Source organism: Citrus sinensis, chromosome 1 (genome assembly GCF_022201045.2).
Source record: "Citrus sinensis cultivar Valencia sweet orange chromosome 1, DVS_A1.0, whole genome shotgun sequence".
Taxonomy (NCBI): Eukaryota; Viridiplantae; Streptophyta; class Magnoliopsida; order Sapindales; family Rutaceae; genus Citrus; species Citrus sinensis.
Genome location: NC_068556.1, coordinates 7,944,144 through 7,971,403, shown reverse-complemented (window position 1 = coordinate 7,971,403; position 27,260 = coordinate 7,944,144). Strand labels below are relative to the sequence as shown.

Sequence of the window (27,260 nt, the reverse complement as noted above, 5' to 3'; positions counted from 1 at the left end):
AGATATATATATATATATATATATATATATATATATATATATATATATATATATATATAAATCAGTAATGGAATAGTGGTAGCTGTGGCAGGTTTTTTTTGGGTCTTCCAAATTGCATTTAAAATATTCCTAAACTAATAAGGATTAGGATAAATTATTAGCCTTTAGGAAAAAGGTCCTAACATGATATCTTCAGATTAAGCATGTAATTTGTTCTCTATACCATTTTCTCAATAACCCCCCTCCCCCTCTCAAAAAAAAAAAAAAAAAGAGAAAATTCTTCGACATTATGTCATTTTATGGGTAAAGCATCACTTTTTCAAAATACAAACATGTAAAATATGATGATGAAAAAGTTGGTTAAGAGATAAAGAAATTATGGACTGTCTATATCTTATATTTTGTTACCATAATGTGAAACAGTAATTATTTTCTTTAAGGGTAAAGAGATGGGTAAAGTATAAATTAATATTTTATTTTGTATTTTTTTAAGATTCAAATTCAGATAATTAATTAAATAAAATTACTTGAAAAGTAATCGATCAAAACTTTAGAACATATATATTAATATTTACAAATTCAGTCGCCATAGAAAGAAATCCTATGAGAGATTTCATAACCCCTCAAGATTTCAATATCCTTAAGCAAACTTTGTGATGATCTAAATTATCAACGAGGGAATATATCATAATCGTAAGACTAACAAGAGTCTAAAAGATTCGAAATGATCATCATTGGTCATCGAATTATAAAATTTTGAATTTGATTTGTCAGATGTTGTATGTTATAACAATCATGCCTTCTACGAAATATCTAAATTTTGACACTCCACAGAAGTTCTTCTCGTACAACTTGGAAACTGTTTTTATTTGAAATTTCAATTAAAAAAAAAAATCAAAGAAAAGAATAAATCCAAAGATCTTAAGTCATTAGGTGTGATTAGAGAGGACTAAGTCCAACATATACAGCTAAGGACATAGTGGAATGTCAGAAGAAGATTGTGAATGCAACCGACTTAATTTACATGCAATTAAGAAATGCAAGAACATACATAAAAAATACACACACACACCTACATATATACGAGGCTATTATTTTATCTACAAAATAGCTCTACCAAATCAAGAAAAGGGTTTAAATATCTAGTAGGTTTTTAAATTTTTTTCCCTCTCCCTTATAATTATTCATGACGTTTCTTCTTGGGAATTTTTCTTTTTTTCTTTTTTCCTTTCACCAATTTTGAAAAAAAGGTATTAATCCTTGACCATGCTTTCTGTTGAGTATATTATGCTACATTAATTGAGAATAGTTATTGAACAAAAAATATAAGCATGGAGATAATTCTCAATTCTAGAGGTAGCTTTTGAGTTAGATCCCATAAATTTTTATATAATGACTCACCAATAAATGAATCCACACTACTATTCTATATTACAAGAATTAAATAAAAAACCGATTCTTATTATCCAATATTAACTAAGAATAGTTATGATCTATCTGCTAGACAACTCGTAAATTAAATTATTACGATTATCTTCTAGACAACTTGGGACTATATCTTTTTGATAATTTTGGTGGGATAATATTTTGGACCCATGAGAGCCAAAGTTAGGAATATCCCAACACCTTTTACCCAGGATCAAATTCAATAGCTAAATAAAAGCAGACATAAACGACGTGTGTTGAAAGCGAATCTCACATCATAAAAACGACATGTAAAGAAAGGGACGGTAAGTTTAATATAAAAAAAGCCCATTAACGAAATAGTTTTCATATCCTTGCTTCTCTAATATGGTAGTATTATAAAAAAGTAAGATGGCACCACCAAAGACATAAAAAAGAATGATTACCTTTAACCTCATTAAACATATACATATATATATATATATATATTGAAAACCCCACATAAAAAAAAAAGCATGCGACACAAATGGTTGCTTCAGGGAAAGTCACCGGTCATCACTACCCCTTGTACCTATATATATATAAGCAGAAATGTAGGGTGTGTCTTTTGAACATATCAAGTCCTTTCCGCCCAAACAACACTTCATCTTTTTGCTTTTTGTCTTAGTACTCTACCAATATTCTAGCTCATAGGCAAAATCGGTTCCTCTGATGAGATGAATGAGTCAGAGAATAAAGGAGAGATGATAATGAGAAGAGAGAAGAACAAAAACAACATAGGCATAATTTTCAGATTTGCTGATAGGACAGATATTTTGCTAATGGTGTTGGGCACCGTGGGTGCTATTGGAGATGGCATGTCCACAAACTGTTTACTGGTCTTCGCCAGCCGCATAATGAATAGCTTGGGCTTTGGTCAGACTCAGAGCCAACAAAATCATCATGAGAATTTCTTAGACGAGGTTGAAAAAGTAAGCTAGCGATTACTAAGCAGTCAACAAAACACACTTTCATTTTCATTCTTATTTCTATTCCAAACATTTTTACGGCTTACGGTCTCACTCACTCAATACATGTTCCCCTTTTTTCAATCTTCCTTAACAGTGCAGCTTGTATTTTGTGTACTTGGGATTAGCAGTGATGGTGGTGGCTTTCTTGGGTAATTTCAAAAACCTCTCTTTTTCCAACATTTTTTGAGGATAACAAGGGCATGTTCGGAAAATTTTAATGTTCACTCAATCAGTACTAATAACTTGGTAACTTTGTAAGAAGACAAAACATTAATTACTTCACTTGCTTCAGAGTTTAAGTCACGGAGAGAAAAATGAGGTCATTTTTTATGAAACCCTAGAATGGCTTATTCTGGAACTCATCAATCTTAATTAATTTGTGCTTTACAGAGGGTTATTGTTGGAGCAAAACAAGCGAACGGCAAGTGGTGAAGATTCGGTACAAGTATTTGGAAGCTGTTCTCAGACAAGAAGTTGGATTTTTTGATTCACAAGATGCAACTACTACTTCAGAGGTCATTAACAGCATCTCAAAAGACACTTCTCTCATACAAGAACTTCTCAGTGAAAAGGTACAGCTTGGTCATCTTGATCACTTATTATCAAACACTCTAAAATCAGATAACGTTTTTTTATCTAATGAGTTTAAAATTTCAAAACTTGATCAGGTGCCCATTTTTGTTATGAACGCTTCAGTGTTCATATCAGGACTTGCATTTTCAACTTACTTTTCATGGAGATTGTCTCTGGTTGCCTTTCCAACGCTGCTTCTCCTGATCATTCCTGGAATGATCTATGGGAAATACCTTATATATCTTTCAAAAAAGGCATACAAGGAGTATGGCAAAGCGAATGCAATTGTAGAGCAGGCTCTGAGCTCTATTAAGACTGTATACTCATTCTCTGCTGAGAGGAGGATCATTGACAGGTATGAAGCAATATTGGATAGTACAACAAAGCTTGGAATCAAGCAAGGGACAGCTAAGGGTTTGGCTGTTGGGAGTACAGGGCTTTCTTTTGCGATATGGGCTTTTCTTGCTTGGTACGGAAGTCATCTGGTCATGTTCAAAGGAGAAACAGGTGGAAAGATCTATGCTGCTGGCATTTCCTTCATTTTGAGCGGACTGTACGTCTTCAACTTTCTCTCCTTTATTGTGATCATTCGTACGATGGATTTTTTAATGACTAGGGTTCTTTGAATGAGGAATATTCCCTTAGGATCTAAGCTATTGTGAGCTTCTAAAGATCACAATTGTTTATAAATGACGAAATATGATTCCAATAGTCATCCATCTGAATTTTATTTAATGAGCGAATCTTGATCCGAATAGTTTTGTGGAATCCTCCAGGAACTAGATATCATTTCTAAAGCCTCATTCTATAAACAAAAAACTTCATAAAATATAGCTCCTTCATAAGCCAAGTGAAAATTTATAATACTACATACTTGTTTTATATAGCTATTTTAAGCTTGATGATCACTATTGAGGGATGGACCTTTATCTTTTGTGGTGCAAGGAATAAATATATGTAGAACTTATAATTGGGTAGCTATATTGCCTGTTTGATCTTAATGATTAGAGGAAGTCTTTAGAAATTAAAGTCCTATACTTTGATTAATTAATTCTCACTGTAAGCTTGTAGACCTTGTACTGATCAATGAATAAGAGTTTGCATATAAAGATAAATAATATGTGGTGTTTGCCTTTATTGGATTCTTTTGATCTCATAAAGTCTTTTATTCCACCAGGAAATCTGTTGCTTTAGAGGAATCTTTATTATGCCACTTTGCAGAAGAAAGAAGTCAATTGCATTTAGCTATTTATATCTTTCTTTTTCTTCCACCCACTCCCTTGTCGATTGACAATTTACTGTCAAATTAGGCATCTCATGTAGTGGATCTGCTAAGTGTACATGTCTTATTGTAAGTGACTACCTCTTTTGAAGAAGAAGTGGCTAAGAGATTGACATATGTTGAACTTGTCTTTATGCCAAAGCTTGATAAAAGCAATTCTTGTTTTCAGATATGTATTGATGCCATAGCTTGTTTTAGCAATACAAGTATGCTAATACTTTCCTATATTTTTTGACATTTGATGCACCGTAAATTGTCAAGTTCAATCAATTTTGAGATCTCTCTCAAGACTCTTGATGCTAGGGGTCTACTTATTATTGTATCCTTATGACTCACATTAGCAAGATCTTCACTAGAAAAATTTGTGCACGTAATAGGAAGGAAAGAAAATAATTAAGAAACTAGCTCAACATGATATATTAATGAAGGAGTTATGTGCAAACAAAGTTTAATATTCATATTATTGCCCTCATATGAGGATCTTGCATAATTATCTTTGTCTAATTGCTCATGTATTTATGGACGTCCTCTTTATAATAATTTTGTGCTGTGGTGAATGTAATGCAGATCCCTGGGATCAGCACTTCCTGAACTGAAGTACTTCACAGAAGCTTCAATTGCGGCTTCAAGAATATTCGACAGGATAGATAGGGTTCCAGAAATTGATGGCGAAGACACAAAAGGACTCGTGCTAGATGAAGTTCGCGGAGAAATAGAATTCGAGCATGTCAAATTCTCGTACCCTTCTCGTCCTGATTCCATTGTTCTCAAAGATTTCAATCTCAAAGTTAAAGCAGGAAAAACCGTGGCTCTTGTTGGGGCTAGCGGAAGTGGCAAATCAACTGCAATTGCCCTTGTGCAACGGTTTTATGATGCCGATGATGGGATTGTGAGGATTGATGGTGTAGATATTAGAAGGCTCCAGTTGAAATGGGTTAGAAGGGAAATGGGTCTTGTGAGTCAAGAGCACGCGTTGTTTGGGACATCAATAAAGGATAACATAATGTTTGGGAAGCTTGATGCTACCATGGATGAAGTTATTGCTGCAGCCACGGCTGCAAATGCTCATAATTTCATAAGGCAGCTTCCAGAAGGGTACGAAACAAAGGTAATTGCAAAATCAACAACATACAGTTTCTTGTAATCAAGATTAGTTTTTATCAAATAAGAGACTTCAAGAATAGTTCTAACAACATGTATGATCTTCATGTGCAATAGGTTGGTGAAAGGGGAGCACTTTTATCAGGCGGACAAAAGCAGCGAATTGCTATAGCAAGAGCCATTATCAAGAACCCCGTGATTCTTCTGCTTGATGAAGCAACAAGCGCACTTGACTCAGAATCTGAGACATTGGTGCAAAATGCCCTTGATCAGGCCTCCTTGGGAAGAACCACACTGGTAAATATTGCTATCAAAATTTGTTGGTCAAACGTATTGTACTTTATGTCAATTTGAAAATACAACAATTAGAATATTTAGTAAACATCCATTTACATTTGCGCTTACCAATCACTAAAAAGTAATTTTTTTGACATTTAATAATTTTATTCTTATATATGTAAGTTAAAAGTTATAAAGCTTCAATTTTAATCTGACTTAAATTGAAAGTAAATTTTAATTAAATAAAGTTGAGACAATAGAGAAAGTTAATCTTCAAGATAATGTATTCAGTTGCACACTTCAAATACCATTCGCGGAAAAGTTTTACCAATGTAGATTTATCTATTAAAATTATGATAAGTTCCAATTTTAACATATACCTTTCCATATTTTTCAATAACGTGTCTCATTTTGCTTGCAACCAGTTACTAAAGGGAGAGCTCCTTGATCCAATATTAAAGTGAAATATGAATAAATATTACTTTAAATATTTCTGATAGTTATTTGACATGTCAGGTGGTGGCACATAAGCTCTCAACAGTCCGGAATGCAGACCTTATAGCAGTAGTTGACAATGGCTGCTTGGTAGAAATAGGCACACACAATGATCTCATCAACAGAATAGATGGTCCCTATGCAAAAATGGCCAAATTGCAGAGACAATTCAGCTGTGATGACCAAGAAACAATCCCAGAAACACATGTGTCATCTGTTACAAGAAGTAGTGGTGGCCGGCTTAGTGCAGCAAGATCTAGCCCAGCTATTTTTGCTTCGCCATTACCCGTCATTGATAGCCCGCAGCCAGTAACTTACCTGCCTCCTTCATTCTTCCGGCTGCTCTCTTTAAACGCACCTGAATGGAAACAAGGCCTAATCGGAAGCCTTTCAGCTATAGCCGTTGGCTCAGTGCAACCTACCTATGCCTTGACCATTGGTGGCATGATCTCTGCTTTCTTTGCTAAAAGTCACAGTGAAATGCAATCAAGAATCCGTACATATTCACTCATTTTCTGTTCTCTTTCCTTGATTTCTCTGGCTTTTAATCTTTTGCAACATTACAATTTTGCTTATATGGGTGGCCGACTAACCAAGAGAATCAGGTTAAGAATGCTTGAAAAGATTCTTACATTTGAAGCAGCTTGGTTCGATGAAGAGCAAAACTCAAGTGGGGCATTATGTTCCAGATTGAGCAATGAGGCATCTATGGTTAAGTCCCTAGTTGCAGACAGAGTATCTTTATTAGTTCAAACTACTTCTGCTGTCGCCATTGCAATGATCATGGGGCTAGTTGTGGCTTGGAAATTAGCAGTTGTTATGATAGCAGTCCAGCCACTCACAATTCTATGTTTCTACACTAGAAAAGTACTGCTCTCAAGTGTTTCGACAAATTTCGTTAAGGCACAAAATCGCAGCACTCAAATTGCTGTGGAGGCAGTCATTAATCACAGAATTGTGACTTCATTCGGAAGTGCTGGAAAGGTTCTTCAAATCTTCGATGAAGCTCAAGAGGAACCCAGAAAGCAGGCAAGGAAAAAGTCATGGCTTGCAGGAATTGGTATGGGGTCGGCCCAGTGCCTAACTTTTATGTCATGGGCCTTGGATTTTTGGTACGGTGGCACATTGGTTCAGAAGGGACAAATATCAGCTGGGGATGTGTTTAAAACATTTTTCATATTAGTAAGCACTGGAAAGGTTATTGCTGAAGCAGGAAGCATGACTTCTGATCTAGCCAAGGGCTCCACTGCGGTCGCATCTGTGTTCAAGATTCTTGACCGGCAATCCTTGATTCCAGGGTCTTCGCAAGTAAGTAAAATTTTTCTTTATATATACATATATATATACGTATATGTACAGGTTTCATTATAGCATAAGTTTTATATAAGAATAATTCATTTGTAATTCTATATATCAGGCAGGGGATGGCACACGTGGAAGCAAGTTACAAAAAATATCTGGAAAGATAGAGATGAGAAGGGTTGATTTTGCATATCCAAGCAGGCCAGATGCTCTGGTTTTACGGCAATTCAGCATGGAGGTGAAGCCAGGAACAAGTGTTGGGCTTGTTGGGAAAAGTGGGTGTGGAAAATCAACAGTAATTGGATTGATTCAAAGATTTTATGACGTTGAACAAGGATCAGTTAGAGTTGATGGGATGGATGTAAGGGAGCTCGATGTTCACTGGTACCGAAAGCATACGGCACTCGTCAGCCAAGAGCCAGTGATATATGCTGGCAACATACGTGACAACATTGTGTTTGGAAAGCTTGATGCTTCGGAAAACGAAGTGGTGGAAGCTGCTAGGGCTGCCAATGCTCACGAATTTATCTCGTAAGCACATTTGCTAACTAGTAATCTTTTAGCACCTAATTGGCAAAAGTATACTAAAATTTTTATTGGGCTGCTACTTGTATTTGCTGTAGATCTTTAAAAGATGGATATGAAACTGAATGCGGCGAAAGGGGAGTGCAATTATCAGGAGGGCAAAGGCAGAGAATTGCAATAGCAAGAGCTATAATTCGTAACCCGACGATCCTATTACTTGATGAGGCTACAAGTGCACTCGACGTGCAATCTGAGCAAGTTGTTCAAGAAGCATTGGACAGAATTATGATGGGAAGAACCACAATTGTGGTGGCTCATCGGCTTAACACCATTAAAAAGCTTGACTCCATTGCTTTGGTTGCTGATGGGAGAGTAGTGGAAAGAGGTACCTATGCTCAATTAACGCACATGCGAGGGGCCTTTTTCAATCTTGCTACCCTTCAATCATAGAGATCAAAATCAACTTATAGATCATAGAGATCAAAATAAACTTATTAAAATAATCAAGGAATGGGTGGTCAAGCGAGTGTAATTATTGTAACAATTTTCCTTAACGGCTTAATCTTTTCTCAACTTAGTAACTTTGGCCATGAGACCATGAGAGATTGAATATATTGAACACAAAGCACAATTAATTGCAACATGAAGTTTTGAAGGTTAAAAGAACTTTAAAAAGCAACAAAGGGTCACCTAAACCATGAACAATCTTTATTACAAAAGACAACCCCTTGAAAAACTAGCTGTGAGCTCATTACACTAAAATGAAAAACAGACAAAAGCATAAAAGGTAAATTCCTAAGAGAAAATGGTTGATTTGCTCAGACCAAACAGCAACCTCCACTCTGTTTAATATCACTTCATCTTGGGTTTTTTTTTTTTTTTTGATGCCCAGTTCTCTAATCAGCGTCAGCTCGAAGTTGAGCCGCCAGCTGTTAAAAGAAATTGAAAAAGAAAATTCGTTTAGTTTATTATTAATAAATTTACGCAACAAAATTCTATTTATGGGATAATTAATAATTAAACCTCAAAATAAGCCTTGAGTTTGTCTTTCGTAGTGGAGTGCTCCACCTTCGGCTGCTCTAGGGAGACCTTTGCCCTGCTCACGTTATTGCAACCCTATTATATAATTAATATCAAAATGCTATGCTGTAAAGTATAAATTCATTCATTCTCTGATTTATCATGATAATTGAAAACAAATATTGGATAAAATAATAAAATTACTCTTCCAGAGTTGCTGCCCTGTAGAGTGCTCTTGTTTTGTTAACTTCATTCCTTACATTGTTAGCACCAACGCTGGAATTATGAATAATGAATATAGTAAATAATGGTTAGCATAAAACGAAATGATTAAAAAGAATACTTGTATGTAAAGTTATGTTTAGGTGCGGCCGAACATGCACCTTTATAAGACTTGTATACATAAGAAAGTGCAAAATTTTGAGTCAATTTTCTTTTATTTTCATATACGGTAGTACCTAGCACTGTTTTCCTTCAAATTATAAAAGAACCTATCCAGTTCAACATAATTGACTTTAATCTTTTGCCTGCAGAATATATTGTAAATGATCATTATCTATAATTAAATTACAATAATAACAATAAAAAAAATCATCATAAAATAATATCAAGGTAAATAGGATTAGAAATTGATAAGCTTAATTTGCAATTCTTTCTCAATATTAGCCAATCTTCTTGTTGAGTCCCTAAAGTACACATTCAACACATCCTCAACGAAACCATGGTTGTTCTCTTCAAGTTGTTCAAGCTGAATAAAATACCTATTCAATATTTCCTGGAAGAAGGAGCATTCACTGTTAATTTCTTTTTAATATACGTAATCTTTTAATAAGAAAATAGCCTACATTATTATTTTTATTATCATTAACAAAACATTTGAGATCATAATAATCATATACATCGATTATGATCTCCATTAACAATTGTTTTCTTGAAGCTTTAGTGGACAACATATACAAGAATTGGTTTCTAATTTGGTCTTCGGCGGAATTAGTATTTTGGTTCAATGGGGTTAAAATGAAGAAATTACACATTTAAAGACGCCGAAATATAGTATCTATAAAATGAGAGGTAAAAAATAATTTTTTAAACATAAATAGTAAATTTCAACTAAGACTCTTATCTTTTCAGAGTTCTTTTTTTTTTTTTTTAAACCGGGGGTGTTTGCCCTTGCAGCGCTAACCTTTTGTCTAAAACTTTTGGATTGGTCAAAAAGGAAAAAGAATAAAAAAAATTGTGGAAATAGATTTCGTAAAATATATAAAATAAAAATGATTATTTTCATAAAAAAATTCCATCCATTTTGACAAATAGAAGCTTGTTTATTCATGACTATAGTAAAATCAAGATATTGTTTACGTATACAGTAAGATGTAAACCTTCCAAAATATATTTTATTGAAAGAGTAACAAGCAACAAAATCCATTAAAAAAAAAACAAAACAAAATTCATTAAAGCTCGAGATAAGAAGAATAGTGAGAGTGAAAGAAATTAAACCTCATCAAAGAAGCATTGCCTCATTGCTGCAATTTGTTGACCCAAAGCCTCCATTGCTAAATGAAAGAAAGTAATAAAATCTAAGAAATCATTTAAGAGAAAATTACACAAAAATAAAGGGAATATTGAAGCTTGGATAAAAACATTGACAAGCTGATTATGAATTTATATAGCCAATAAAGGTAACAAAAGAGTCAGCTACATATTAGCATGCAATTATTAGCGCTACTACTTACCTCAACTTTAACCTTGAATCGGGCTCCGAATTTAAAACGCACCATTTTGATTAAATTAAAAACGGTGCGTTTAACACATTTTTCCTTTCCTTTCTTTTGATGAATTGCACCTCGAACCATAGAAACAAAAACAGACCACCACCTCGAATTGAAAACACACTCTTTTACCTCACACTCACAAAAGCTACAATCACTGACGGTCACGCGACAGCCAGTACAAACAACAGACCACCGCCATCACTCAATCGAGATCTCTGTTGCCATCATCGACAGTCACGCGAAAGCCGGCACTCACAACGGTAACATGAACGACCCTCCTCATCCACTCACACGCGACAGCTGGCAATCACAGTCATGTGACAACCGCCAGACCATGGTTCCCTTGCCCAGGTCTCCGTTGCCATCACTGATAGTTCTGGACCTAAGGAAATGGAATGATTATTTTAGCTGATTGAGATTTTGGTTGATTGGGAAATGATTATTTCCCCAACTTGTAAAATTGCATTGATTAGGGTAATATATGCTGATTTAGTAATATCATTAGTAAATTGTCTTGTTGTTGATTGTGATTGTGTGTTACTGGTGCTGGAATTGTCTTGCGGTTGATTGTGTTTGTGTGTTACTATTCTAGAATTGTCTTGCTGATGATTGTGTTTGTGTGTTACTGGTGCTGGAATTGTCGTGTTGCTGATTGTGTTTGTGTGTTACTGGTGCTGGAATTTTCTTATTGCTGATTGTGTTTGTGTTACTGGTGCTGAAATTTTCTTGCTGCTGGAATTGTTGCTGGTGGAAGTGTTACTGGTGTTGGAATTGTCTTGGTGTTGGAATTGTTGCTGGTGAAAGTGTTACTGGTGCTGGAATTGTCTTGCTGTTGGAATTGTTTCTGGTGGAAGTGTTACTAGTGCTGGAATTGTCTCAGCTGCAAAATTTTTGTGTGTTTATGTGTATGAACTCCCGATTGTGTTTCTGTCTCAGCTGCATTAGCATAAGATTTCTTATTTGTTCCGAGATCCAAAATTGTTCAGCTATGTTAGTGTTTGGCCCGGGTACAAAAAGTTTTTATGTTCTAATTCATTTTTTTTTTTTTGTAGTTTCAGCATTCAATTAACCACAATGTCATCTAGCACAAGTGAAATTCGAAACTCACTGCGACTATGTAACAGATGCGGTAATCAGATGGAGTTTTAACATCACGTACAACAAAGAATCCAAATCGCAAATTTTGGCTTTATAAAGGATGTAAGAATTTTCAATGGGCAAAATATCGTAAACCAAACGAAAAGAAAATTGACTTGTTAGTGGAGGAGGTTAGGAAGTTAGCATTGGAGATTGAGTGTTTGTTCATTAAATTTCAATTATTTCATAAACAACTCGAGCATATGCAAGAATGTGAAATGCAAAGGCGATTGTATGATGACAAACTTTGAAGGAGACAGACACTAAGACATGATTATATTAAAATACTTGTGATTGTTGTGATATGTTATCTATTCAAGTGTTATTTTTAATTTGTTTTAATTTGTACCATGTATTAATTAAAGACTAGTAGACACGTAATAACATTTTCTTTCGAATTATAAGTTTCTGAGTTATTTCATTTTATTATGTTAGAAATTATATTTATTTCAATTGTTGCCGCAACAACATAAATATAAACTGCATATATAGATGTTGATTAACTTGAATATCCTGTTTAGAATCAAACAATGACAAAAACAAAATAATACATCAAAACACAAGCTAGCTTTGATCATGTGCTGGGATTATTAGCCGAAATCTTGTTGTAGTAATTGTTGGAAGTTTATATGATTACCTCCTCCATAATTTATCCAAGACTAATAGTAAGGGGGGAAAAGGCATGTTGTGGGAGTGCCTGTTGTGCTAGCTGTTGTACAAAAAATAAGAAAAAAGGAACACAAATTAATGAAAAAATGACAAACAAATGACAATGAAACAACACTAACAGCAAGTACATAAAAAAAAAAAATTACCAGAGCCATATTGCTCGATTGTGTTGGGATTCCAGTAGCCGCCTGAGAAGATGAATCGTGTGCCTCTGAGTCCTACGAAAGTAAGCAAGAAACATTTAAAATTTGTATTAAATTAATTAAAAATAAATTTATATGAAATTAATTTGTATTGAATTAGTTAAAAATGAATGTAATAGAATTACCTCTGCAGTTGTACTCGATGAAGTATTGTTCGATTTATATTTTGGTTTTTTAAATTGCTTTTACTTTCTTTTGAGAAGGTGGTTGACCTTTACAAAGAGATACTACTGGATCCTATATGATTTTCGTACAACTTCCTGACCCACCAACAACAGTTGTATGTTCGCTTTAATAGTGAACATTCAACGATACATCCTTCATTACTTTTTCAATCCAACTCAAAACACTTTTACGACTTTCTTCATTTTTTAAAGTTACATCAGCAACATCATAAAAAATAGGACACTCTTCTTTATATCGCTGGTGTTCAATGCTTGAACTCCTCACATCATAACTGACTTTCACTCGACTGTAACATCTCCGCACATCTTTCCTCCATCTCCGTATAATATACTTCTCAAGAAGAAATGTTATACAGTTCCGTATCAACATAGCAATGGCGTGTCTGCAAATAATCCCTCTACATTCAAACATTGAACACACATAACAAATTTCATCGTCGTCCCTTTAAAAAATAACTTAAAAAGTCTTCTCTTTACTCTTTCCATCATTTTCAATGACTTTATATTCTGATCCCCCACAACTGAAAACCTCACAATACATCTTATCCATTAGTTGCTGTTGAAATTCTTGAAACATGGAAATAATGTATACTTCCTCAACTTGTTTTTCTATTGTGAAATTGGCACGACATGGCATCCGTTGGTTGAAACACCTAGCATCTGCTTGCCACTCTTTTTCAATTTTACTTTCCATTGCTTTCTCATATTTCTCCACAAACTGCTTCAAAGTTGTTTTTGAGTTAACATACGCATAAAAAAAAAATTCATACTCTCACTTCGTTGAGTGGTTGACATGCCAGCCCAAAAAGTTATTTTTACAAAACACGGAACCCAACGATATTTTCCTCATATAAATCATTTAACCACTGATTATCACCAAGATCATATTTATCTAACATGTCATGTCAAGCTTCCTCAAATTCAACAGGAGTCTATGAATCATAAACAACAACATGCAATGAAAATCTAATGGTATGATATTCTGCATTTCCTCCCAACTTCTCAGGCACCTTTTTCAAAATATGTCACAAACACCATTGATACCTAATATTTGGAAAAACATTCTCAATTGCTTTGTCTTGGTCTGTGATGATTCCAAGGGGAGGAGAGCCAGACATACATGATTGCCATGTGTCAAATAACCACGTAAACGTCTCAGTGTCCTCATGCGAAATCAACCCACATCCTAACAAAATAGAATGACCGTGATGATTAACTCCAACAAAATGAGCAAATGACATGTCATATTTAATCGTAAGGTATGTGGTGTCAAATGTAACAACATTTCCAAAGTCTTTGTAGGATGCCCTGCTTCTTGAATATGCCCAAAATACATTATTTAACTGACCCTCTTCACCCAAGTCAAGATTGAAGAAAAATCCATCATTTTTCTACTTGCATTTTCTTAAAATATTTCTGAATTGTAGTCGCATCCCCTTCTCCAAGCCTTAATTGTCTTGCTTTATTAACATGATTTTTAGCATCTTTTTCTAAAAATGAGATATTTTCAGAGCCACCAACCTCAACAGCAATAAACTTGAAACTTTGAGCCATTTTAATTCATGTTCTTCATTTATTTCAAGCTGTTTTTTTACATAAGGACTAATGGTACGGTTGCATCAATAATACCTACTCTTGCTCGGACTTACGGCATGGTTGTGTTCAAGGAACAAATTTCTAATTACCCATTTTCCACTAACAAAATGTCCTCCAATTTTAGCATTGCATCCAATTTTCTGGTTAGGTTGAAGCCGCAAAACATGATTGGATTTGCCTTTGGACTTGCCGTTTTGCTCGCAAGTAAATGTCACATATCTCATACTCGTGTCATCCCCTTTTCTACAACATCTCCACATCACTGGAAATCCCTCTTGTTGGCCATAAGCTTTGTAATATTCAAACATTTCATCCGGACTATTAAAACACATCCCAACTGTAGGCTCATCAACTTTTTCCACCAAGTTTTCAATATTTCCTTCAAAATTAGCCTCCTGTAAATTTTGCAATTCCTCCACTTCATCAACCTCATCCATTATTGCTGTACATTATAATAATTCAGAATATTATAATTAATTATCCCAAATTCATTAAGTTTAGAAACAAATAAAAATATAGACTAAATATTATTAATTACTTATCCCTAATTCATTAAGTTTAGAAACAAATTAAAATATAAACAGAATATTATTAATTAACTATCATGGTTAAGCAAATTAATTATTATTAATTAGTTATCATGGTTCAGCAAATTGAAACAAATAAAATACAATAATTTAGATAAAAATGCTCATGGTTTAGCTCACAAATTAAAATGAAACAGCTCAAGATTCATAAATTTAAAATCAAACCGCTCACGATTAAACTCACAATCATTAAATGTAGGAACAATAATGCAAACAAATGCTTACGGGTTTTGCAATGTAGAGGTTCAACATTCAACTTTCATGAACCAGTTGGCGTTTTGCAGTTTGGAAGCTCTGTACTAAGGGTTTTGCAGTTTGTAGTCTACAGTTTGGAAGTTCTGAGTGGAGTGTTGTGGTTCATAGCAAATAGAAGGACAAAGGGAATACTCACACACGTGCTGCACAACTACAATGAATTAAAGCAGAGCGACGTTGTTCGGTTTAATAGAGAATGCTCACACACGTGCTGCACAACTGCAATTAAAAGGAAAACAATCAAAGAAAAACACACTGTTTTTGGCAATATTCACAGCACGATTTGGGGTTAAAATCGGGGTAAATAACTTTTTCCTGCAATTATTGATTCTAAAAAGTGAGATTACAGGATTTCATTGTGGGAAATAATCATGTATGTAGTGATATATGTAGTGAGAATATCAAATTTTTGTTCATATCTTTGATAGAAATGACTAGAGACACATTTTGCCCATAATAACCGAGTGATCAATGATTATAAAAAAATTTGTAACAAAATTAAATAAGTTACAAGAAAATAATAACCAATGGTAAAGTAATTGACGCATTTGTAGTAACACTTTAAAAATTATAGTGAAAAGTACATTAGCATTTCTCTTTAAAAAATGGACAAAACTTTTACATATCTCATCACATAGTTTCAGATTTTTTTACATCATTTAGTAGATTTTGATTTAATTAATGAGATTCTCAATACCTTCGAATGTTTAACTTTATTAACCCATAATTTTATGTAGATATTTAATTGATAGTATTATGTAAAATTAGCGAGATAAACTTCTTGGGTGGGTAGGGTTTGAGATGATTCTAGTTAGTCCTTTTATTTTTAAATATCACCCAAAATATTTATATTGTATTTTCTTTTACATAAAACCTAGTTAATTATTCTTTATTTTCCACTTGTATTGTATTTTAGATTATATTAGACATAAATATTATTTTAACTTTAAGAAAGTTAGATCTAACAACTACGAAAGTAATGAGAAATGTTTTGAGTAATTTTTAAAATTACAAAGCTTTCCTAGATAATTGACAGACAAGACCCCTTGCTGTCGAACTTGCCTTTTCTTTTTTTGGCAGCCTAGAGGAGATCGAAAAGTTCTCGCGAAACCACGTGAGTTGGTCCCGGAAGAGACGAATATAATGCGCATGGCAATGGACTAGGATTTGCTACTTCCACATTTGAAATTGTTGGCTCGTGTTTTTATTTTTAGTAGGGATGACAGTAAAATCCGGGTCAGGCTCGCATCCGCAAAGATTCGGATCTGCATTTTTAAAAATACGGATCCAAATTTAAAAAACTCAAATCTACATGGATCCGGATACATATCCAGATGCAAGAAAATCGGATATTTGGATCTGATTTTTTTAAAATAAAAAATATATTAACTTAAAATAAAAAGGCCTAATCCCTAATCGTTTCTACTTGGGTAAAAGTTCGTTTAGTCCCTATATTTTGAAGTTAGTGCCCGTTTAGTCCCTATATTTTTAAAAATACCTTAAACCATCCCTACCATTAAATTATTGATACTTTTACCATTATCTTTTGTTCCTTTTAACTTATTTTTATAATATTACCATATTATAATAATTTTTTAGACATTATTAGAAAGAAAAAAATAACCCTATTATAATAATTTTTTTAGACATTATTAAAAAGAAAAAAATAAATTACCAGTTTAACACCAAAAAATAAAATAAAATAAAAAAATATATATTAATTTTTGTGGAACATACTCTTGAGTTAAAATATTAATTTTTCTAAAAAAATTGATAATGTAATTTTTTACGATATTAATTTTTTAGACATACGTGAGCTTCCACAAAAATTAATATATACCTTTTTTGTTTTTATTTTATTTTTGAGTTTAATTTGATAATTTAATTTTGTATTAGTATCCAAAAAAGAAACATTATTGTAAAAATGTAATATTGTAAAAGCAAGTTAAAAATAAAAAAAAATAATGGCATAAGTGTCAATATTTAGTAGCAGGGATATTTTGAGGTATTTTTAAAAATACATAGACTAAATAGACACTAACCTCATAATATAGGGATTAAACAAGCTTTTACCCTTCTACTTTCTATTAGTGTCGATGTCTCTACTCTCTCGTTGCCTCCCTTCATTCAACTTTCCCACACACTCACCTCACCAGCAGCCCGCAGCCATAAGTCTCGTTTTCGACCAGTGGCCGACTCGTTGTGACGCCGTCTCCCTCGCAGCTTGCCGAAGCCTCTTCTGATCTGTCGTTGAAGTTCGCTTGATCTACCGAAGCTCGCCTCGCCTGATCTGTCGTTGAAGCTTCGCTATCCAAGGCTCGCGGTGGTCGTCAAAAGGTTGTTGTGACGTTGTCGTCCAAGCCTCACCGTCCAAGAAATTAATTTGCCGGTAATGATTTTGCTCCCTTATTTCAACTACTTTTCTATTTTTTTCTATTAAATACATGCCTTTTTTGTTAATAATTTAGTATTGTGATTGATTAATTAATTGTATCTAGTGACTTTAATTTAATGTAAATTGTTTAAACTTGAAAATATTTCTGGCTTAATTTAATTTTATTGTTGATTGAATTTTTTTTCTGATTAATAACTTGGTATTGTGGTTAATTTTTTATTGTATTTAATGAGTTATGAGTATAATTTACTAGAAATTTGTTTAAATTTGAAAATGTTACTGGCTTAATTTAATTTTTTTTGTTGATTGAATTGAATTTAATTTTGATTAATTGTGTTTGTTGATTTGTTTAATTATTTTAATTAAATGCATTAATTTTTAATATAATGTAAATGCTTAATCTCTTTTTTTTTTTCACATAAGGTAACTCACTTTATGAATTGTGAACAAATTATGAATGCTGAAGGAGCGGAGGATCCTGATGATTGACGGTATTGTGGCGTGACGTTTTAGATTGGAAGCTTGGAGCCTTGGAATCTACATGGATTTGTAGTGTTTTTTATTTGTGGAGTTTAATGGTTGTGTACTTGAATTTAGTTATGTTTTTTATTTGTGGATTTTAATGGTTATGCACTTGAATTTAATTATTTTTTTATGTTTGATTTATGTTGTGATATTTTTATGTTGTGGATTTATAACGACGTATGTTATTTATGTTCAATTGTTAGTCGTGGATTTTTATTTGGGGAATTTAATGGTTGTGTATTTGAATTTAGTTATGTTTTCTATTTGTGAATTTTAATAGTTATGTACTTAGAATTTAGTTATTTTTTTATGTTTGATTTATGTTGTGATATTTTTATTTATGGATTTATGTTGATTTTATATGTTATTTATGTTAAATTGTTAATTGTTAGATTATAATTGAAATTTATTTGATATTATTAATTAAATTGTTGAATTTTTAAATTATATTTTTAATTATTTAAATTTAAGTTTTGCGGATCCGGATATTTGGAATATCCGCTTGGATCCAGTGCGGATTTTACCTGCATCTAGATATGAAAATGGCAATTCGGATCTGAATTTTGCCAACCCTAATTTTTAGGATCAGCAGGTCAGGCCGGCCTATTTTTAAATTACAAAGCTTTGCTAGATAATTGAACTAAATTCTAGGAACGAAAGAAAGATATTCTAATGTTCTTTAATCAAAGTCAGGAAGCTTTAATATTTAATTTTATTTGTCTGAAATTAGAATAGATGCCCAAATTTAGTTAAATTGTGAATGGGTTCAAATATGCATGCAAATGAGTAACATTTTTGCTTTCACTTTTTATTGTCTGAAAATAAGCTACCAAGATATTTGCTTTTATTAACTAGGACGAAAGGTGGCAACTAAGATTTTGCTTTGATTGTTCAAAATAATAACAAAGAAAAATGATAGACTGACAGAATATATATGTTAATTTTGCCAAACTAAGGTGACAAAACTATAAATTTTTCATGCAGATGGCATAATTTTATGTGATGACCCTTATTTGATCTAAATTTCTTTTCCACCCTGTGTTTAAGTTCTCCCAATTTATAACATAGTTTTACCCCTGAATAGAAACGTCTGAAACTAGTAATTTTACATTTATATCTTTTAACGAATTAAAATATTTACCATTACTTTATATGATATAATTATATATATTCAAAAAACAAATAGAATTGATTGAATTAAATAGAATGATGCAAATTTTATTTTTAACTTATTGACTTCACTATGAAAAATAATTAAAATATATTATATGATTAGCTGTATTATATGAATAATTGACATAAATAATATTGTTTTAGGTCACTTTTGCTCTGAAATAAAAGTTAAAATATTACGGACTTAGTTTTTTGATAGTTTTTGAGAGGGTGAAATAGGTACAAGCGCTTTCTAAGCCATTACGTGAAACGAAACTAAAACAATGGGTTTTAAGATGTTACGATGTCGTTTTTTAGGACCATTGAGCTAGTTCTTGAGTTATAAGTGACTTAAAAAAATAAGAGTAAATTCTATTGGAAGGTGACGCCAGTAGTAGTTAGAAATGATATTTTGATTGTCTAAGTCAACATAGAAGTAGTGGATTCAGAGGGCTTTTGATAAAATCCTAATGGTAATAGGAAAAAAATTGAGTTGAGTGAGTGAGAGTAACCTTGCCACTACCTTAGCTTAACTTGGCATTTTACACCAGAGTGTCGTTGATGGTGCCTTATAAACATTTACAAATTGTGCAGATATGCTGTTTGGAGCTTCCTTCTTCAGATAAGGGCTGGCATTTAGGTATTTCCTCTTTATGTTTTGAATAATGAATATCAGGAGCCCTTCATTTTCATTTTCCGAGAACATGCGTCGGCGATTCCTCGTTGGAGGATCTGATTGGATCAGAGGTTTTGGCTCTTCTTTACACGTGCTTTCCTTTGAGAGGCTCTCCTATTATAAGTAGGACAAAAGGTTCGTGCTTTCCTCATGTCCGTACAATGTCCTTGTAAAAGTACTTGTGATTGTTGTGCTGGACTTATGATTCTTAATGAGCTAGACCAATCAGAATTCATTATTCTCTGAGTTGTCAACTTCGTCTTACTATTGCTGACTCTTGGCTCCATTGCTACCCCCCTTAAAGTTGATGCTTATTATTTGTCCCCTTTTAACTGTTACAATTGCATGTACATTTGGGGTCCGTTTATAATACAGCCACTGCATGCCATACAGCCGTTTTTATTTTTTATTTTGAAACCTATTCTCCATTGAATTGCTTATAAAAGCAATCCAACGGCTTTTATTTTTTACGCATGAAACCTGCTACCGAACGAAAGAATTAGAAGTGGGAACTGACAAATATCAGTAGTAATTATCACATAGCTACACCAATTTTATCTAAATATCAAAATTATCAATTTAAATTAGGAAAATTTCAAAGACACCCTTCTCAGCATGAAAAATTTGCATTTTCTTATGGCTGAAAAAATTACTTTGAAACATGTAATGTCTATATTAGTGAGAATAATATTTATATTAGTGTAAACTAAGTATATTTTTTTCTTATTTTCCATTTAACTATTGGATAGTTTTCAAATAATTATAATTATTCATAGTACCAAATATCCTTATTGATCATCAAATATTGTTATTCTCAATATTAGTTGAAATAGTGACTAATATTAATGGTTTAAATTTGTACTGTATACAAGGCATATATAATGTACCATATATTTGATATTTGGATTATACTCACAAAGTTTCTCTTACACAAATTACTTCATACAAATTTATCACAAATTAATTAAATTATTGCATACTTTGTTTAATTTTTTTATTTTGCTACATTATTAAATTATCGCATGTAACATATTTGATCTTGAGTTATTACTAGTACTATCATTAATGATAGTTAAGAGAAAATGAGAATTACCTCCTACTGCCCCCCTCCCCCCCCACCCAAAAGTTATAATAACGTTAGCTTTATATATCATTTTACTATTCTACCCATAATCTTATTGTTAGCTATAAAATTTAAATATTTTGAAAATACAAATTAATTAAAATAACTTATATATCCTTAATGATCAAATTTTATTTTATAATAAATTGTAAATTATAAAGAAAAATTACAATTGGGGAAAATATCCCTAATAGTTGTAAATTATCCATTTAAATTGGAATAGCATTTGGTTATATATATCCACAATATGTGTGTGTGTGTGTGAAGTAATTTTTCTCGATAATTTATTATTAAATTTATTTAATCATTAGAGTTATATAAGTCATTTCACTTTATTTATACTCTAAAAATATTTAAATTTTATGGCTAACATCAAAACTATGTGTCAAATAGTACAATGATATATAAAGCTAACACAGTTAGAGTTGCAGGAGATTTGAATTTATTTTAAAACATGAGAGGGTTTTTCATTTTTCTAAACAACAAAGGATAATCTTTGTTTTTTTTATATTGTTAATAACTGTCATTATAGTAATTATTATTATGATTAAACTAAATTCAACTTATGATATTTTTTATGATATTATATATTTTTAATGAAATGTCTTGTATAGTCTATATGATTTTATCTTCTATAATAATAAAAGTTTTAATAATGTGTATATATATAGTCCAATTGAATGTATTTTTCTAAAGTGTGTATAATTTGATTTTATTTTTCAACCCCGCTTGAAAACCACTCAATCAAGTCAACAAGGTACAATTTGTTAAAAATTAAATTTTTAATAATATCAAGCATAATTTTTTAGGTATTATTACAATATTGTTATTGACATTGTATTGTACCCTTAACTAAATTAACAATGTAACTAGAAAACTATAATTTTAGTGCAACACTGAGAATTAAATAATTTAGGGAAAAAGATACATACACTCCTGAGATTTGGAAAAATGATCATATAAAACCTTATGTTTTCACCGAGGGACCCTAAGACCCCTTTGACTATAATACAATTTAGATTTATTGATTCAAAAAAATTGACTTTTAGATTTTTAATAAGTACAAATATAATTTAAACAGTTTAATTTGTCTAATAAATTAATAATATTAAAATATTTTTTAATATATAAAATAAATTTTAAAATGTAAATTATGATATTTATTTTAATTATATATTTGTATTTGTTAGAAAATTTTAAATAAATCTTTAGGTTAAATAGATTTTATCATTAATAAAATATATCTCATGTATTAATAGTAATCAAATTTTGTATACAATATTGAAAATAATTTAAATTTTTAAATATTTATTTTAATATTATGTTCCTATTTATTAAAAAAATTAGTTTAATATAATATAAGATTGCAAAGTACTAAAATATTTTTTATATATTAATTATTTTAAAATGTATATATTGTTACATTTATTTTAATATTATATTTCTACTTATTATAAAACTTTAGAGTCAATTTTTTTGAATTAATAAAGTCAAAAAGCATTATAGTTAAAAGGGGTTTTAGTGTCTCTTAGTGAAAACTTAGGGATCTACATGATCATTTTCCCAAACCTTGGGAAGTGACCTTTTCATTATTTATGCTTAATTGCATATGTGATTATATGATTTAAGTATAATAATTAAAATTTTAAAGTATAATATATTAATTTGAGTAATACTCACTTATAAAATAGATATTATATAATTCGAGTAGTAATCAATGAAAAATATGATGTATAATCAATTATTACAAATTTATAACACTATTAGTATACAATGAAATAAACTATCACTAAAATATAATAATTGAAAATAAGGCAACATCAATTAAGGTATAAATTATGTATCCAACTATATAAGTATAATGTTAAATAAATTTAATTTTTATGACTGATAAAAATCTATTGCAATTTGGAGCAATAAATAAATAGTTTTAAAATTGTAGTCAACATTATTGTTAAATTATAAGGTTGAATTTATCTGTAAGAGAAAATTTTCCTTTTAATACTTAATTGAGGAAGAAGAATTAATGTTTTAATATATTTTATTTTTTCTTGATTGCATTAATTTCCTAATGTATTTTTTATACAAAATATTGTTTAATTTGAAATGCATTTACTGTGTTGAAAGCATTAATTAAAGATAAATAAATGGTGACTTAGTTGAATTGGATTCAAAGTAAATTCTAATTTGCAAATCTTAAAATTTGAATATAAAAATTAATTTTCACTATTCCTGTGATAATCATATAATAAATAAATAAATAAATAATTTGTTTTATCTTAAACATTTGAAAAATAAAAATTTGAGCTGTACAAATTGCATATGCAATTGTTAAAAATGAAATTTTGGCTGAAGTCATGAGATATCAAAGAATTTATTTTGGAAAGAAAATGAGTAAAATTAATTTGAAATAATAAAATAGGCATATCTATAATAATCAAAAGCTCAAGTATAAATAAGTTGAGTTTAAGAAATCTCATGAAGTCAAGAAGATTAAAAAGAAAAACAAAATGTTCCAACATAATTAGATTAGGTAAGTTCCTAATCTTTTAACTTACAATATTGATTGTAGTTTATAGAAAATTGAATAGGGGTTACAATAGTGAAATTTTAATATATTGTTGTAAGTTGATATTTACTGAAATAAGAGGAGTAAAATGAGATTCACCTTAATAATATTATTTGCTTTTCGTAATAAAGGTACCTTTGAATTTTATAATATAAACTTGGAATTTAACCAATAATGTTGAAACATAACATAGGCACTGAGAACTTGAAACACAAAAGTAATGAACTAATTAATTGAAGTAATTGAACCCATAAGTGAGAAAGTTTAACCAAAATATGGAACTTATCTAACCATATATAAAATCTAAAAAGTAAATTTGGTATCTAACCCAATTTATTAAAATCTTACATAAATAATCGGAATATTGAACACAATACTAGTGAAATTATTAGTTGAAACTCATGTACCAATAAAGGAGAAAGTTTAACCAAAAGTAGGGATTAGTCCAACGAGAAATGAAATTTATTTATAATTTAACCCAAAATATTGTTACTTAACGATTTTAATAGAAATATTAAACACAAAACTCATGGATTGAAAAGTTGAAATATATTAACCTATAATTGAGAAAGATTAACAAAAATTAGGGATTAGTCCAACCAAAAATCAAATCTTACAAAGTATATTTAATATTTAACCCAAATTATTGGAATCTTGACTAGATAATAGGAACACTCAACATAAAACTAGTGGAATTATTAGTTGAAATAAATGAACCTATATGAGAGAAAATTTAACCAAAAGCAGGAAAATTATCCAATGAGAAATAATATATACTTGAATTTAACCCAAAATATTGGTTTTTAACGATTTTAGTAGGATTGAAAAGTTAAAACATATAAGGCTATAGTTGAGAAAGATTAACCAAATCAGGAACCAATAGAACCAAAAATAAAATTTTACAAAGTAAAATCGGTATCTAACCCAAATTATTAAAATTTTACCTCGATAATAGGAAGATTCAACACAAAATCACTGAAATTATTAGTTGAAATATATGAACCCATAATGGAGAAAGTTTAACCAAAATAAGGAACTATTCCGACGAGAAATAAAATTTACTTGGAATTTAACCCAAAATATTGATTTTTAACAATTTTAGTAGGAATAATAAATACAAAACTGATGGATTGAAAAGTTGAAATATATTAACCTTAAATTGGGAAAGTTTAGCCAAAATTTGATACAAATCCAACCAAAAATTAAACAATACAAAGTAATTTGGTACTTAACCCAAATAATTGAAATCTTACCTCGATAATGGGAACATTCAACACAAAGCTAGTGAAATTATTAGCTAAAACCCTTATACTAATAAGAGAGAAAGCTTAACCAAAATTAGGAACTCATCCTACGAGAACTGAAATTTATTTGTAATTTAACCTAAAATATTGGTATTTAATGAATTTAGTTGGAACATTAAACACAAAACTAGTGGATTGAAAAATTGAAATAAATGAACCAATAAATGAGAAAGACTAACCGAAATTAGAGACATGCAAAATAAACTTGAAACATCCACCCATTAAATTGGTATTTAGCCAAAAAAATTGGAATATAATTATTTTTATAATTTCTTAACATTTATTTATGTTAAAAAAATTTAAAATATTTTTCTCATTTAATTGATTTTTTATGTTTCAGATTTAAATTTTTCATATTTTTTTTCATTTTACTATATTTTTTTAAGCATTAAAAACAAATTTTAAAAATTATTTAATGAACAACCGGTAAAATACCGTTTGTTCTAGTTTTTGGCAGCGGCTGTATAAGATACAGGCCTACACTGTAAGATGACTCGTACATTTGTTGGACAACCCCTAAGTTTAAAAAGTAAAAGTACGCTTGGACCCATTTTATTGAATTTTACATTTAGGCACTTTAGTTTTAAAGAATTTTGTTATAACATGATCAAGTTTATAGTTTGCTCATTATAACTCTCAATATTGGCCTATTTGATTTTATAAAATTTTATGTTATAACCCAATTGACCTTATAGTTTATCTATCATATAAAACCCCCATCAGAAGAAAATACTAGTTGCGCCATATTTTGTATCCTCTTTCTCCCATTAGTTAAATTTTACCTCCAACAGATATTCTTTAATAATATGAAAGGATGATCTCTAGAGTATTCGTTTGTATAAAAGAAAATGATAACAACTAATTTTAGATACAAGAGAAAATAAATTATAGTTGTATATAAGGGTATTAGAGGTGTTAAATCTTCATTTGTTATGGAAATAACTCTTGAGCCTTTTGTTCATGCTATAAACTCTTTTATTTAGGCTCATTTAGGTCCTAAGTTCATACATAAAGGCAAGAAAATGGTCCCACTTCTAAGGCAAGAAAATGGCCGCCACTCCTAAACTTGTTTTGAATGATGTATATTTCTTTTTCATTTTTTTTTCATCTTTGTTTGAGAAAGTTATATATGATTTTGTTAATTTTTCTAAACTATTTCATCAGCTTGTTTTATGTAATTCTTTGCCCTGTATGTAATTAATTTTTTCTAGTAGTGAACTAAGAGTTAGATTAATTAATGTATGTAGATTTGTAATCCATATATGCATTAATGTATGTAGATTTGTAATCCATATATGCACTAAGTCTGGACATTTATGTACATAGGGTTTGTTTGGTATACCACATTACATAGCTTTAGAACTATGTCTAGCATTAGGCCAAAGCAAAACAACATTTGGCTACAAAAATGACATGTATTAAAATGCATAATTTCACTGTAATAATGCACTAAACAATGCATTAACGAAACCTATGGGCGCATGGGGGCTTGGGTTTACACATGATTTCATTATCAAAAGAAGAAGTTGAGGTTTTATGAATACAAATACTCTTTACTAAGTGGCAGTATTTCAGCAATGGAGATTGGTTTAATAAATTCATGTGTTTAATATGTGATGCTATAATTTCAAAATAGCACTCATCATCATCATTTTGATTATAACAAACTTAAGAAGCTCATGTGCATAAGATTGTCACTTTAAGTGCTTCAGTTCAAGACACATGGCGTTTATTTGTATAATATAAGTTGATGAGTTTATAAGCTGAGTTTCCAGCCTAGTTTAGGAAAGATTCTAGAGAATTGTAGAGAGAGATTCCTGTGAGAGAAAGCATAGCCTTGTTCTCTGTAATCTCAATTTCATATTCTTCTAACAAAATCCTTGAATCATCAAGAAAGCTGTCATTAGTGGTTTCATTTATAGATATAGGTCTTGCATAAGATTGAACCACGTAAATTTGTATGTTCTTTATTTTTTTTAGCCTAATTTGATTCTATTTCATTTTGTTTATGTTTTTTATAGCTTGTTACAATTTATAAGTCTCAATTAAATCTTCTTGATTTATCTAAGTGTATGTGCAACTTGAACTAATCTTAAGAGTGATCTTGGGTAGAGTATTGGT

At 30.9% G+C, this 27,260-nt stretch overlaps 1 protein-coding gene and 1 long non-coding RNA gene across 2 annotated transcripts; both read left to right on the top strand.

Moving 5' to 3' along the window:
- The first annotated feature begins 1,965 nt into the window (after window positions 1–1,965).
- Window positions 1,966–8,576, top strand: LOC102607835 (putative ABC transporter B family member 8). The gene is made up of 9 exons (XM_006475534.4): window positions 1,966–2,375; window positions 2,509–2,563; window positions 2,805–2,986; window positions 3,083–3,540; window positions 4,837–5,377; window positions 5,488–5,667; window positions 6,166–7,452; window positions 7,562–7,977; window positions 8,070–8,576. The coding sequence occupies exons 1-9, from the start codon at window positions 2,121–2,123 to the stop codon at window positions 8,419–8,421; spliced, it is 3,726 nt and encodes a 1,241-aa protein (XP_006475597.1). The 5' UTR covers window positions 1,966–2,120; the 3' UTR covers window positions 8,422–8,576.
- Window positions 8,577–17,476: 8,900 nt separating this feature from the next.
- LOC102624023 (uncharacterized) lies at window positions 17,477–18,531 on the top strand. The gene is made up of 2 exons (XR_370385.4): window positions 17,477–17,784; window positions 18,214–18,531. It is a non-coding gene; the product is annotated as an uncharacterized LOC102624023 (long non-coding RNA).
- The last annotated feature ends 8,729 nt before the right edge of the window (window positions 18,532–27,260 follow it).

Excerpts from the sequence above, each read along its gene's own strand:
- LOC102607835 (XM_006475534.4), top strand. The coding sequence starts at position 2,121 with ATGAATGAGTCAGAGAATAAAGGAGAGATGATAATGAGAAGAGAGAAG. Across the intron at positions 5,378-5,487 it reads CAGAAGGGTACGAAACAAAG|GTTGGTGAAAGGGGAGCACT; the intron begins GTAATTGCAAAA and ends CATGTGCAATAG. Across the intron at positions 7,453-7,561 it reads TGATTCCAGGGTCTTCGCAA|GCAGGGGATGGCACACGTGG; the intron begins GTAAGTAAAATT and ends TCTATATATCAG.